General features: G+C 35.2%; 1 protein-coding gene across 1 annotated transcript in view; it reads left to right on the forward strand.

Moving 5' to 3' along the window:
* The window catches only part of Prx5 (Peroxiredoxin 5), an 85235-nt gene that overhangs the window by 1911 nt on the left and 68763 nt on the right, over positions 1–14561 (forward strand). The window contains exon 2 of the mRNA XM_090407480.1: positions 11635–11769. Coding sequence (XP_090263606.1) covers positions 11635–11769 — 135 coding nt within the window. The remainder of the gene's footprint in view (positions 1–11634; positions 11770–14561) is intronic.

The raw sequence follows: 14561 nt of genomic DNA on the forward strand, positions 1-14561 counted from the left end.
CTAAGGTGTCCAAGGTAATTCATAGGGTTACTTGGTTATTGAAGAGTGCACTTACTTGCAAAGATAGTTATTATTCCTTTTTATAAGGCATTGATATGTCTATATCTGAATTACTGTGCTCAGGTTTTGGTTGCTTGGATTTCTTAGAGATGAGGAAGTGGTAAAGAAGATTCAGAAGTGAGGGACGAAGTTGGTGAGTGGTGTAAGGAATGCTCCCTGGATTGCAGAGGTTGGTTGATAGGTGGAGAAAAGGGGATATGATAGGAACATTTAAGTTACTCAAAGGGTTTCATAGGATTTATACAAGAGAAATATTATTTCAGAAGTTGGCAAGTGGTGGAAGAACAAGCAATCATCCCTGGAAATTAAGTAAGAGTGTGGTAGAGTGTGGTTAACAAGGGTGTGAGGACTAGATTTCTAGATTTTTGGTTGGAGAGTGGTGAATGAGTGGAATACATTACCTAACTGAGTTGTGAGTGCTTAATCTGTCAATGAGTTCAGTGAGAGGTGTGATACGTATTGTGTGGATAGTTTGGGTCTCCCGTGATGAGTCATTGGAATCCATGGAGGTGCCCATATAATAATAAATACAGACCTGTGTACATTTCCAGAGAGATTAAGTTTTTGGAGAGATTGGTTAGGAATAGAATACAGGATTGGGTAGATAAGGAAAGATTCCATATAGATAAGAACATGGATTTGTTAATGGGAGATCTTATTTCAGTAATTCACTTTTTATAATAAGGTGATTACAGTACTGGATAGGAATGATTCATATACAGTGATATTTGTGGATTCCACAGTCATTTAACAGTCTACTACATGAAGAATTGGTGTATAAGTTGTGGCAAATGGGCTTTGATGGTTGGTTGATTAAATAAGAAACTCACTTTTGAATTGATATATCAAAGGGTTATGTATAGAGGAACTGTCTCTGAGGAGGAGAGTTATCAGTGGAATCCCAGTTCTACAGGGATTACTGCTATTTAATTTCTTTGTTAATGATATTGTGCAAGTAGATATTGAATATCTACTTGCAGTTTGCAAGTAGATATTCAACCGTTTGCAAATGATGCTAAGTTGTGTAAAACTGTTTGGATTGACTAATGTAGGTGCTTCACAGCAATTTGAACAGATGGGCTATGGAGGAAGATTCCTGGAGATGTTGATTCGACACCAATAAATATAAGGTTTTTCACTTTGGACAAATTGTATTGTATTACAAGATGTGGAGGAAGCAAGGGATTTTGGAATATTGGTGGCTAGAGAATTGCAGTTCAGAAGACATATTAGTAAGAGGAACATTGACAAGTAGTGATAAGAATGTGGCCTTTCTAATACTTTGGTTAGCCCACATCTGGATTACGATGCACGGATTTGGTTGCTTGGGTTTCTAGGAGAGAAGCAAACTCTGGAAAAGATTGATGTGAATAACAAAAGCTGTATTGGATTTTCTGGAATATTGACCGTGATGGCACGTTGAGAGAATGTGATTTGCAGAGTTTGGTAAATAGGTGAAGGAGGGGTGGGAGTGATATGATTGAGACATATACATTGTTAAGAGGAGCTTAAAGGATGGATATCAAGGGTAGGGATAAGAGGTCATTTTTGGAAACTGTGTGAGGGTGTGGTACATAAGAGTAAGACATTACTTTTTTTTGCTTAGAAAGTGGTTGGTGAATGGAAACATTCCCAGATGAGGTAGGATGGATATTATCTCTGTTGGATTGCATCTTACTTTTGCCTCCCTCAATGAGTCCTAATTCCAGTAGTGATTTTTATAATAATAGTCTCTCACAACGAATCAAATGGAGTTATCATGTGCAGCTGGAGGATATTGTAAGTGTTGATGAGTTTAAGGCAGTAGTAAATTCAGAAGTGACCCCCCCCCCCAAGAAATTTGAGTTAAATGAACCAACAATATATTTTTGGAATTATAATGTGAACTAAAAGTTTGAAATGTTTCTAGTGAAACATTTAGGTAAACTATAATAAATTTAGTTTAATCCTTTATCCAAGTGTAAGCAAACAAAGTTTGTGCCTGAAGTTTGTGATCTTCAGGACTGAGGCAACTCATGGTAAAGGTGGACCAAGCTCTCATCACTCCTGGTCTTAGTATCTCCCATAATGCAAAGCACATCTCCTTGCAGACATGTACAATGCTATGCATTAAGGGAAGGGTCACTACCCAGACCGGTTTCGACCTTTATTGAGGTCTTGTCAGTGGGAGCCAGACCCAGAGGTGGTGATACCAAGGTCGAAGCAATGGAGAGGTCATATTTACCTATACGAGTTGCCAAAAGGTGTCTCACCTTATTATTAAATTACTCTGGATTTAGAGAAAGGTGTTGGAAGTCTTTTTCACTTGGTTACGCTGTAATAAATTTAGTTTAATCCTTTATCCAAGTGTAAGCAAACAAAGTTTGCACCTGAAGTATCTTCAGGACTGAGGCAACTCATGGTAAAGGTGGACCAAGCTCTCATCACTCCTTAATTTAATAATAAGGTGAGATACTTTTGGCAACTCGTATAAGTAAATTACCTCTCCATTGCTTCTACCTTGGTATCTGGGTCTGGCTCCCACTGACGAGACCTCAATAAAGGTCTGGGTAGTGGCCCTTCCCTTAATGCATAGCATTATACATCTCTGCAAGGAGATGTGCTTTGTATTATGGGAGATACTAAGACTAGGAGTGATGAGAGCTTGGTCCACCTTTACCACGAGGTACCTCAGTCCTGAAGATACTTCAGGCACAAACTTTGTTTGCTTACACTTGGATAAAGATTTAAACTAAATTTATAGTCTAACCAAGGGAAAAAAAACTTCCAACATTTAGGTAAACTGTTGTAAACTTAATGTGTCTGTCAGCTGTTCCATACACCTCAAGATCCACCCCCATTGTGGAAGGCACAGTGAGTTGTGCCTTCTTAATTGGAACTTCTCATAATGAGAATATTATGGACATCTGTTAATAACAACATTAATGGTAATTTCTGTAATAAATTTAGATTACAGAATGATTACAAGAATATTGGAAACATTATGCATGATATTTATTGATTAAAAGCATTTCATTCTGGTACCACTACTAAATTTGTTATAGGAGCTGTTGAAAATCAGAGTATACCAGATAACCCTAATATTTAAAAAAATTAAAAAAAAAAAAAAAACAGGAATAACTTTACAGCGACCTACTATCTTGGAAATAAGAAATGACTCTCAAAAGATTTTAAGTTTTCAGATATTTAGTATTTATTCAGTTGGAAATTTTTTTTAGTAAATTAGAATGGAACACAAATGCAGGGAGAATTAGAATATACAATACAAATATGTACAAAATAAGTAAGCAATGACATTCACAAAGAAATTAATTACCATAACTACAGAATGAGAAGAGGCTTATTGTTATAAATAGCCCTGCAGAAAATTGATTGCTTGGCAGAGTGCCATTCAGTTGTACCATTATATTCTACATATACCTTCATTTTTAATATGATTCTGTTATTGATGTCATCTTTGATCAGCTGTTTTATTTATGATCCATTTTTCAGATCTCTAAGTTAAAATGGTTTAAATACAGTCTTGTATACTGCTAGTTTAGTTTAGTTTTGACTAATTTTCTCAGTTATTCCAATTAAATTTATTCATCTGGTTCCTCCCACCATACCACTTATTTTATTCTGTTGTTTACATATTTAATTTTGCGTCTCCAGTTTTGATATCATGTTTTCTGTCACTTTCCTTCATAATATGGTCCATACTGATAATGAATAAAAGTGGGGATAGTGTGCACCATTCTTCTTACAATAAAAATTTCCTAAATAGGTAAAATATTTTATTTGTTCTATAGGATCTCCATTCAGGGTGCATTCGAAATTTTCCATCTTCCTGCCGATTTCTATAGTTTTTCTTTTTATTTCTGACTTTCTTGCCAAATTTGTTACAGTAGTTATTCAGTTCAATTGAGGTATCCTGCAAATTTCTGCTAGATTTAAAAATATTGTATTACAATATCTGTAATTTTACAATATCATGCAGATATTGTATTACAATATCTGCATGAATCTCAAATCTGTAAAGATTTGAGATTCATGCAGACAATAAATAATGCTGGAGATAGTGTGCACCTTTTGTCTTACACCTGCTTTTATCTCAAACCATCCTACAATCCCTTACAACTATGAATTGCTCAGTATAATGTCTCATTTACATCATTTAGTTATAGCATCATTTCAAACACTTTTTTCTTGGCATCTTGTCATTTGCTTTTTTTTTTCCTCTAAAGGTTTACAAAACTTAAACACGCATCTTTATTATTATTATCTGAGAACTCCAAGAACTGATGGAGGTTACTCATTACTCACACCAGCTGTCATACCTTCCCCTAAATCCATTCACACTAGATGCATCAACTACTGCTCTGTGAGATAAAAATCTAGCTCTTAATCATGAACAAACTTAACTTCCATGGATGCTCCCATATTTGCTTCCTGCCTTCCGTAAAATGAAATATTTCATCAGACAGTATCTTATAACGCCTATTCAGAAGTTTCTAGACCTCTACCATATCACTGCTATTTCTTCTGTTAAATACATATTCACAATTTCTCATAATTTGAAGTCCATAATCCCAATATAATTTTTGTAACTCTTCTTCACAACCTTTCCACAACTTCGCTTTATCACCTTGGAACTCAGGAGACCAAATCTGAGCACAAAGGTTCCATGTGGTCTTATCAAGGCCTTGTAAAGAGACAAAATTATTTCCTTATCCTTATGTGTCAAAGTTCTATTCAACATTGCAATTTTCCTCTGAGTTGTATTTGCATTTTTTTTGCTACATGACCTATTAACTTTGCAGTAGTATGAACTATTATGCCGAGATCCCCAGACTCATCAGTTTCTTGTAGCATAACAAGAAACTTGTGCTAATATTAATAAGATTTAATTTAATGAGATTTCCAACCTTGCTAATATTATAATAGCAGGGTTGGAAATCTCATCACACCGGTGTATAACTTCACACTTACTAACACTAAAGTGGCAGCCATTTTCATTTGCCTAAATTCCCAGCATATTCAAATCATTCTGTAGCTGGATATCAGTAGCATCCCAAATTGCCCTGCCTATCTTTTGCATCATCAGGAAACATTGGCAGCTGTCCTCTTAGACCCTTCTCCTAATGACATTAATGTATCGACTGAAGAACAGTGGCCCCAAGGACTGAACCCTGGGGTACACCACTAGTTACTTTAATCTTAAATCCACTATATATAACTTATCCAAGTCAAGAGTTTATATTCTAAGCTCATAGTTTCCACTTTATACAATAGCCTTTCATGTGGTATCCTATCACTTGCTTTAGCAAAATCCAATGGTATCATAGTGTATACATTCCCTTTATCCAATCTGGCAGTAACATTGTTATAAAATATGAGCGAATTGCTTGTAAGAATAGACAGAGAAATGGAAAGAACATCTATCTAGGAGGATGGAAAGATATCAGCTATCAAAAGAGGTAAATAGATATAGACCAGAGGGGAAGAGAGTGAGAGGAACACCATTGAAGCCAGAACAGACAAATGCCTAATCCTTAAAGAGAAGCAGCTAATTGCTAAAACATGATATTTCTTTAGTAAATCATGTGCTGTTCTTTGTATCATGGGCTTACTCATATTGTTAGTTGTAAACGTTTAGACTTGATGCTGCCAACATTTCTTCTTGAGCTTAACTTCCTAAAAATAATCTATCATCCTGCCAGCTCAGTGATCTAGTGCTCTCAAGAAGCTATGAAAAGCTAGTAGTGTAATCATCACCAGACCAGATAAGGGTAGTGTGCCATAGTAATACTTAATGCCAACAAATACAGTAAAAATAAAATGGATCTCCTTTCCTCTCCCATTCTGTTTAAGTGACCATACCACCTGAGATTAGCTCTGCTAACACATTCCTGAATGCTGACAATATCAAGCTCTTTCCTAATATCCTCATTTTTAATATGATATTGCCAATGATGCCATCTGTTCACGCCTATAATCTTTCTCAGGACTCTTATATCAGACTCTAGTCTTTGGTCAAGTGTTTTACTTCTGACCCAGCTCTCAGATCCATAAGTTAAAACTGGTTTGAACACTGTCTTGTATATAGCTAATTTAGTGTTACGACTAATTTCTCTCTTATTCCATATGAATTTATCAGTTGACTTCCTACTATACAGCTTTGTTGATTCTGTTGTCTATTTCCATATTTAATTTGCCATCTTCAGTAAAAATCGTGCCTAAGTAGCTGAAATGTTTTACTTGTTCTATGTTCTCCATTCACAATGCAGTTGATATTTTCAATATTTCTACCTATTTTCATTGTCTTTGCCTTGTTATTGCTGACCTTCATACCATATTACAACAGTTATTCAATTTAGTCAGGGAATCTTGTAGACTTGTTGCAGATTTATTTACAAGTATGATATCATCTGCATAAAGAGCAAAGAGCTGAGATTAACATCTCCAATTTTGATATCGGGTTTAATACCACTTTCCTTCATAATGTGATCCATATAGATAATGAATAACAATGCTATACAAGCTGATACAAATCATACCATGCCAATCTATCATAAGACTTATTGGTAACATGCTTTCTGAGCATGTTCTTACAAGTTGTACTGGGAAACAAACAGAGAAAGCTGAACAATTGGCTCCCATAGGTCTCAGTATTAACACCAATCTTGGTCAACTTATATACATCTGATCTACTGACAACTAGGTCAAAAAAAATTTGCTCATTCTGATGACATAGCCCTCTCCATCCAACACAAGAGCATTGAAGTAACTGAAGATATTCTCACAAATGACCTTAGAACCATTGGGGAATATTTCATAAATGGAGACTAACACCAAACCTCAATAAGACTGAGGTTAGCTCTTTTCACCTAAACACCAAATTGGCAAATAGGAAACTTCAAGGTCAGCTTTAACAACATAACGCTGCAGCACCAAGATTTCCCTAAATATCCGGGTGTTACCCTGAATAGAACATTTATCTTTCAAAAGACATCTAGAGAATCTCTCTTTAAAGATCGGAACCTGTAATAACATCATACAAAAACTTCTACATGGGGTTCTTCTGCTATTACACTGTGATACTCCACATTGGCCTTAGTCTACTCTGCAGCAGAATATTGTTCAGCAGTATAGCTAAACAGTCCTCGTATCAAGAAAATCGACACATAAATAAATGGAGCGATGTGGACAATAACAGGTTGTGTCAAATCCACTCCCCTCTACTGGCTTCCAACTTTGAGCAATATCGCACCACCAAACCTGCGCAGACAAAATTCTCTGGTAAAAGAATACAAAAAAAGAAACGGCAATCCCCTATTGCTGATACATGAAGACTTCCCATATATAAATATGAATCGCCTTAAATCCCGACGGCCTCCACTAATACTGGCTGAAGAACTAGTGAATAGCAATTTCAATGTTAACTCGAAATTGCTAGAAACTTGGAAAGAAAAATCGCCACCAGACTTAAACAAGTATGTCCTTCCCCACCAAAATCCGAAAGGGATTGAGCTTCCACGTCATCTATGGAAAAGCCTAAATAGGATACACACAGGACATGGTATCTATGCAGACAGCTTACACAAGTGGGAAAGATCACCTACACCCCAATGCGACTGTGGGACCATAGACCAAACCATCTGGCACATTGTGGAGGACTGCAGCATAAGAGCCTACCCTGGTGATCCGAGAGACTTTTTTTGAGGCAGATCTTTCAGCTCTTGATTGGCTACCTGAACTTGACTTAAAATTTTACTTTTTTTTTTTACCTGATATTTGTATATGTGCATCACTTGTATCATTTTTATTGTCTGCACAACTGTCAGAATCAGATCTTCACTTTACGACAAATAGTCGAGAAAGTATTGGAATATAACAAAGATCTGTATTTAAGTTTTGTCGATTTGGAAAAGGCATATGACAAGGTGCCAAGAGAGAAGCTATTCAATAAGCTACAGTTATATGGTGTCAATAGAGCATTATATCAGACAACACTTAGTCTTTATTTGAGTTGTAAGTCAGCAGTTAGAATTGAAGGGAGTACAGGAAGATGGTTTAATGTTAAATCTGGTGTGAGACAAGGATGTACATTATCCCTTCTGTTATTCATTATCTATATGGATCACATTATGAAGGAAAGTGGTATTAAACATGATATCAAAATTGGAGATGCTAATGTCAGCTTTATGCGGATGATGTTATACTTCTAAATAAATCTGCTACAAGTCTGCAAGATTCTCTGACTAAATTGAATAACTGTTGTAATAGGTATAGTATGAAGGTCAGCAATAAAAAGACAAAGACAATGAAAATAGGCAGAATCATTGAAAATGTCAACTGTGTTGTGAATGGAGAACCTGTGGAACAAGTAAAACATTTCAGCTACTTAGGCACGATTTTTACTGAAGATGGTAAATTAAATATAGAAATAGACAACAGACTCAGCAAAGCTGATTCTGTTGTCTATTTCTTGGGAAGTCAACTGAATAAATTCATATGGAATAAGAGAGAAATTAGTCGTAACACTAAATTAGCTGTATACAAGACAGTGTTCAAACCAGTTTTAACTTATGGATCTGAGAGCTGGATCAGAAGAAAACACTTGACCAAAGACTAGAGTCCGCAGATATGAGAGTCATGAGAAAGATTATAGGCGTGAACAGATGGCATCATTGGCAATATCATATTAAAAACGAGGATATTAGGAAAGAACTTGATATTGTCAGCATTCAGGAATGTGTTAGCAGAGCTAATCTCAGGTGGTATGGTCACTTAAACAGAATGGGCGAAGAAAGATTAGCAAAACAAGTGTTCTTTGCCAGGTTGGCAGGAAAACGACCTAGGGGAAGACCATATAGGTGGATTGATACGGTACAAAGTGCCTTAGATGATAGAAATATAAGATCTGATAATGTTGGAGTCTTGACAAGTAACAGACTAATTTGGAGGAAAATTGTAGATAGGAAGTTAGTAATGATGTAATTTTTTTCATGTAGTACTATCATATCCTGTACACCCCTTGAGGGTACATGGCAGGAATTTGATGATGATGATATGATGTCGTGTCTTTATTATGCCATACGCTAAATAAATAAAGAATAACAGAGCAGATAATATACATAATTACATCTGACATCTGTATTGACACCAGATTTAACATTAAACCAACTTCCTGTACTTCAATTCTAACTGCTGCCTTACAACTCAAATAAAGACTAAGTATTGCTCGTTATAATGTCCCAATGATACCATACAACTGTAGCGTTGTCAATAGCTTCTCTCTCTCTCTCTTGGCACCTTGCCATATGTCTTTTCCAGATCTACAAAACTTAAATGCAGATCTTTGTTATATTCCTATAATTTCTCAACTATTTGTCATAAAGTGAAAATCTGATCCTGACACTATTTGGCCAGAATCCAGCATGTTCTTCACCAAGCTTATCTTCCACAATCCTTCTCAACCGTTTTTCAAGTATACTTGCATAAATCTTACCAGGAACACTCAGTAGGGAAATGCCTTTGTAATTCTCGCATTCAGTTTTATTTCTCTCTCTCTCTTTTTTTTTTTTTTTTTTTATATGGGTACTATTAACACTTTCATTGCCAAGCTGAAAATTGGAATTTCGTGTGGTGGCCAAATTTTTTTTATTTTTTTATTTAGTTAGCGACGTCCACGCGATAATGTGTGATCGGCCGTTAGGTGAGAACTCGCATCAGGCGTTATTGCTTGATTGGCAATGAACATGTTAAAGCATTACTCCAATCATCTGGAATTTGTCCCTTTGTCTAGGCCTTCTGAACTATGCAGTGCAGCCACTGTAAGACTTTTATACCTCCATACTTTACTGACATGGATGTCAGTAAAGCTTTGGGACTGGATGGTATTTCATCACAAGTTTTGAGAGAATGTGCTAGGGAACTGACAGTGCCTTTAACCTGTCTTTTCAGTGAAAGTCTGGATGCGGGAAAGGTACCCAGGGAATGGAAGGAAGGTAAGATAGTGCCATTGCATAAGGGTGGTAACAGACTGGAAGTGTCTAATTATAGGCCAGTCTGTGTGTCATCAGTAGTTGTTAAGATCTTGGAGAAAGTAGTGAGGGACCATATACAGCATTGGGCAGATGAGGGTAATGTTATCTGTGAGAGTCAACATGGATTTGTGAAAGGGTGCTCTTGTTTTAACAATATGCTAGCCTTTTATAATAAAGTTACAAGAACATTAGATGAGGGAAAAGCATATACTGCAATTTTCATAGACTTAGCGAAGGCATTTGACAGGATGCCACATGATAAGCTGATATTTAAGTTGCAGCACATGGGTCTGGATATCAGATTGGTCAACTGGATTCAGGATTGGCTGACTGATAAGTATCAGAGAGTTGGGTATGGTGGAGCAATATCAAAGAGGCAGAAGGTTACAAGTGGGGTTCCACAGGGCTCAGTACTAGGACCTATATTAATAACCTTTATATCAATTACAATGCAAGGGGATATTCAGTTGTTTGCGGATGATGCGAAGCTGGGAAGGATTATTAGTAACAGTGCAGATGTGGTAGCCCTGCAAGAGGATTTGAATAAGCTAGATAGATGGGCAAATGAATGGGGCTGTCAGTTGAATGCAGCAAAATGTAAGGTCTCGAGGTTTGGGAAACATCAATGGGATGCTGCATACTCTATGGGAGGAGTTATACTGGAGGAAGTTGGGGAGACAAGAGATCTGTGGTTGATGATTGATAGAAACCTGAAATTTAGGGGACATATTGCAAAGGTAGTGAAGGTAACACAGAGGATTGCTGCAATTATGAGAAGGACACTGACCTGCAGAGATAAGTGTTATCATTCCTTTGTATAAGTCTCTGATCAAACCACACTTAGACTATTGTTCTCAGATTTGGTCCCCAGGATTTGAAGGGGATAAATTAACTGTGGAAAGGATACAAAGACGGATGACAAAGATTTTGTTTTCCTTGTTCTATAGGTTCAGTATACAATTCATGTTTTCAATGTTTCTGCATATTTTCATTGTCATTGTCTGTTTATTGCTGATTTTCATACCAAATTTATTTCAACAGTTATTCAATTTAGTCAGGGAATTTTGTAGACTTGTACTAGATTTATTCAGAAGTATATCATCATCTGCATAAAGTAAATGGTTAAGATTTAACATCGGGAATTTTGATATGAGAGTTAATACCACCTTCCTCATTAATATGAAAATATTTCAGATATAAAAGTGTAGAGAGTAAGGAGTAGTATACACACACACACACACACACACACACACACACACACATGGAGAATAGGAAAGTGGAATGCATTGCCAGAAGGTGTTGCAAATGTGAATAGTATGAATGAGTTCACTATACAATATAACTTTGGATACTATACAATATAACTTAACTAGTTAGGTGAGACTTCTAACTGGTTAAATAAGACCTTCCATAATAAGGCTATTGACTTTATGGAAGTCTTAAAATGTCTGTTAAGTCTTAAATTATTAACTAAGTCTAATATTTAAAATTTGATGTCTGTATTTGTAACAAGTGCTAAGAGGTATGTTTAAAAAATTTTTAGGTTGGTGATAAACTACCAGATCTGGAACTGTTTGAGAATTTTCCTGATAAGAATGTAAATGTTGCAGAATTGTTTGCTGGTAAAAAGGGGATACTGTTTGGTGTTCCAGGAGCATTTACACCAGGTTGCTCTAAGGTATTGCCATTATAAATTTTTAATACATGTATATTTTTATTATTATTCCATTTTTCCTGTTTATTATTTACTGCAATAAATCAGCATATGGGAAGTTAAATTTGTTTTATTAATTTTTTAAATTTATAGACATTTGTTTCTGAAATGATGGTATACATATTTTTGTAACTTAACTGGACACAAAGTATAAATTATGCAGTTTTAAAAATTACAAGAAAAAAAAATTAACCATTAACATTCTGCATTGATTTTCGAAAGTTGGAATTTTTATGTGCACGTTTGAGATTAATATGAAGTCAGTGGTTGACCTATAACTCAAAAATTAATTATATATTACAGTTTGTTTACATGAAACTTCCATTAATTGTTCTTCCATCCACAGTGAAAGCAGTGGTGCTGATTATGGATGGATGTAAGGGTGGAAAAATATGTACAACAATCCCTCAATTAGTGCACCTAATGCGTTCTTTAAAACAGGCGCATTAATCGAAAATGCACTAATCAAATATAATAACCTATGGTAAAATGTATAATTCGTTCCTCAGATTTTTTTTATAAAAGAATTAGGGTATGTCTCAGGGTCTAGTTAAAGGAAAACCATGAAGCTGAAAGACAATAAAAAAAATTCAGAATATAAATTTATTATTCTACTTCTTAACAAAGAATTGAGCTAATGTAGTTTGGCGAGCATTTTGTTTATTTTTTTCATACAACCGACGGTATGGCTGTATTGCCTCTTCTGCAAATTTTACTGCTTCTCTCTTCGTCAGGGTCAGCCTCTAAGCATTGCTGCTTAAAAACTTCAATTGTACGAAAAATATTTTCAAATTGTTTCTGTGACATCTCTTTTGGCTGACTATCAGTGATTAAATTTTCTTCATATTCTTCGGGATCTTCCCGCTGTGCATCTAGATTTAGCAGGTCGGAATCACTCAGTTCTTCAGAATGAGATTTAATTAACTCTTGGATGTTATCATTGAAAGATGAATTGGTCGCCAACACGCGAAATCAAGTGCTTTATAGATAAAATTTCCCAACTGTTATACAAGCAAAATAGTTACCACTTTAAAAACTACAATGATCATAAAAGAGAAGTTAATTTTCTGGTGTGTAATAATAAACAACTCATCCCAGAAGACTGATTGATTACCCTATTATCGGAATGGATTCTCCTTTTTGTGACATGTGCAGAAGTGTCAAAGGGTCTCGAATCTGTGGGCGTACTATAGCAGATGACATAAATTTTGGAGGTTAAAATTTGGAACATGGTATATATAGTGTACGTGGAAGTAGTGTAGTATGCCATTAAAAATAACTGTGTAAAATGTTTTAAATCGGTAACTAATTTATTTCATTCTGGTGAGTGATTTTTTAAAATAGATAGCCATAACAGTGTATAGATAGAAAATTTTTAAAATCTGTAACATTTATTTTTAAGATGTATATAAGCGCACTAATTGAATTTGGGTATCGAAAAAAAATGACGCACTAATCGAGGGATTACTGTAGTTACATCACACAAATTTTGATGTTTGTTTTATTGCCCTTTCAAATATGCGTTTGATAAAAAATATGATTAAAATATAACTGAACACCTGCTGATAGTCAACAGATTCCACCATATTTCTTGCATTAGAACAGATCCTGCTATGTTTGCATAATGGGGTATATTTACTATAAAATTTACTATTTTTTATAGTAAATTTACTATATAAATTTACTATAAAATGAAAGAATTTTTTTCACTATCAGTAATCCCATAAGATCGATTTCTGGGATTACTGATAGTGAAAAAAATTCTTTCATTTTATAGTAAATTTGTGTGTTAGTGAATAGTTCTTGAGTGACTGATCAAATGTATAGTGGTTTTTCTTCATTTCATTCTGTGGTGGTGCCCTGACATTTGTGCCATTTATGTTTGTGTCAGGCCTAATTCTCTATAGTGGATGTATTTTTTGTTCTTCTATACCAGGGGTCGGCAAAGTGGTTGATATCAACCCCTGGGAGTCGATGTGTTATTCAAGGGGTCGATAAATGTCTGGGTCAATAAACACCAATATTATTGATAACATTTATTCATTTATTTAACATGATTGGGGTCGATGAGGGATCAAGGATTCCATGAAGGGGCCAATGGTCTAAAAAGTTTGCTGACCCCTGTTCTAGACAAACTGTTCTTTCTGTTTGTCCATAAGTTATTTAGCAAATGCAAGTCACTTTGGGCTATCCCTTGGACCACATTTCCAAATTTTATAGATTATAGTAATACTGTTACTGCTTCCTGTGTTCAAAGTGCTTCAGTAAAAATAGCAAGGAATTTAAAGAAATAAATCTGTAGCTTTCAAATCCCACATCAAATTAGCTGTTCTTATCTGTTTCCCTAAAGATCAACCTCTTCTTATTTTGAAATAACTATGATTGAAATATTTGAACCTACAAGCTGGTTTATTATATATAAACTTCACACAGACTTGACAGATCATGCCATGAACATTATCCACAGAATCAAATAAAGCAAAACCACTGCATTTCATTGCAGCAAGTTTAAATGTAACTGTCTGGATTCTGCAGCTAGTCTTAGAAATAAACTTAAATACGAATGTGGTGTTGGTCATGGTTTCATCGAATGACATGACCAACACCACATTCATATTCAGGTTGAAATTCCCTTTAATTTGATACCCCACATTATATTTTTAGACATTTGTACATGGAATTCAAAATTTAGATGTTTGTTATTTAAAAACAATCAAATTATAATACAATACTTCTAGGTATATATAACATTTTTT

The sequence above is a fragment of the Typopeltis vanoorti genome, chromosome 17 (genome assembly GCF_054136105.1).
Source record: "Typopeltis vanoorti isolate ZY-2024b chromosome 17, IOZ_Tvanoo_1.0, whole genome shotgun sequence".
NCBI lineage: Eukaryota > Metazoa > Arthropoda > Arachnida > Uropygi > Thelyphonidae > Typopeltis > Typopeltis vanoorti.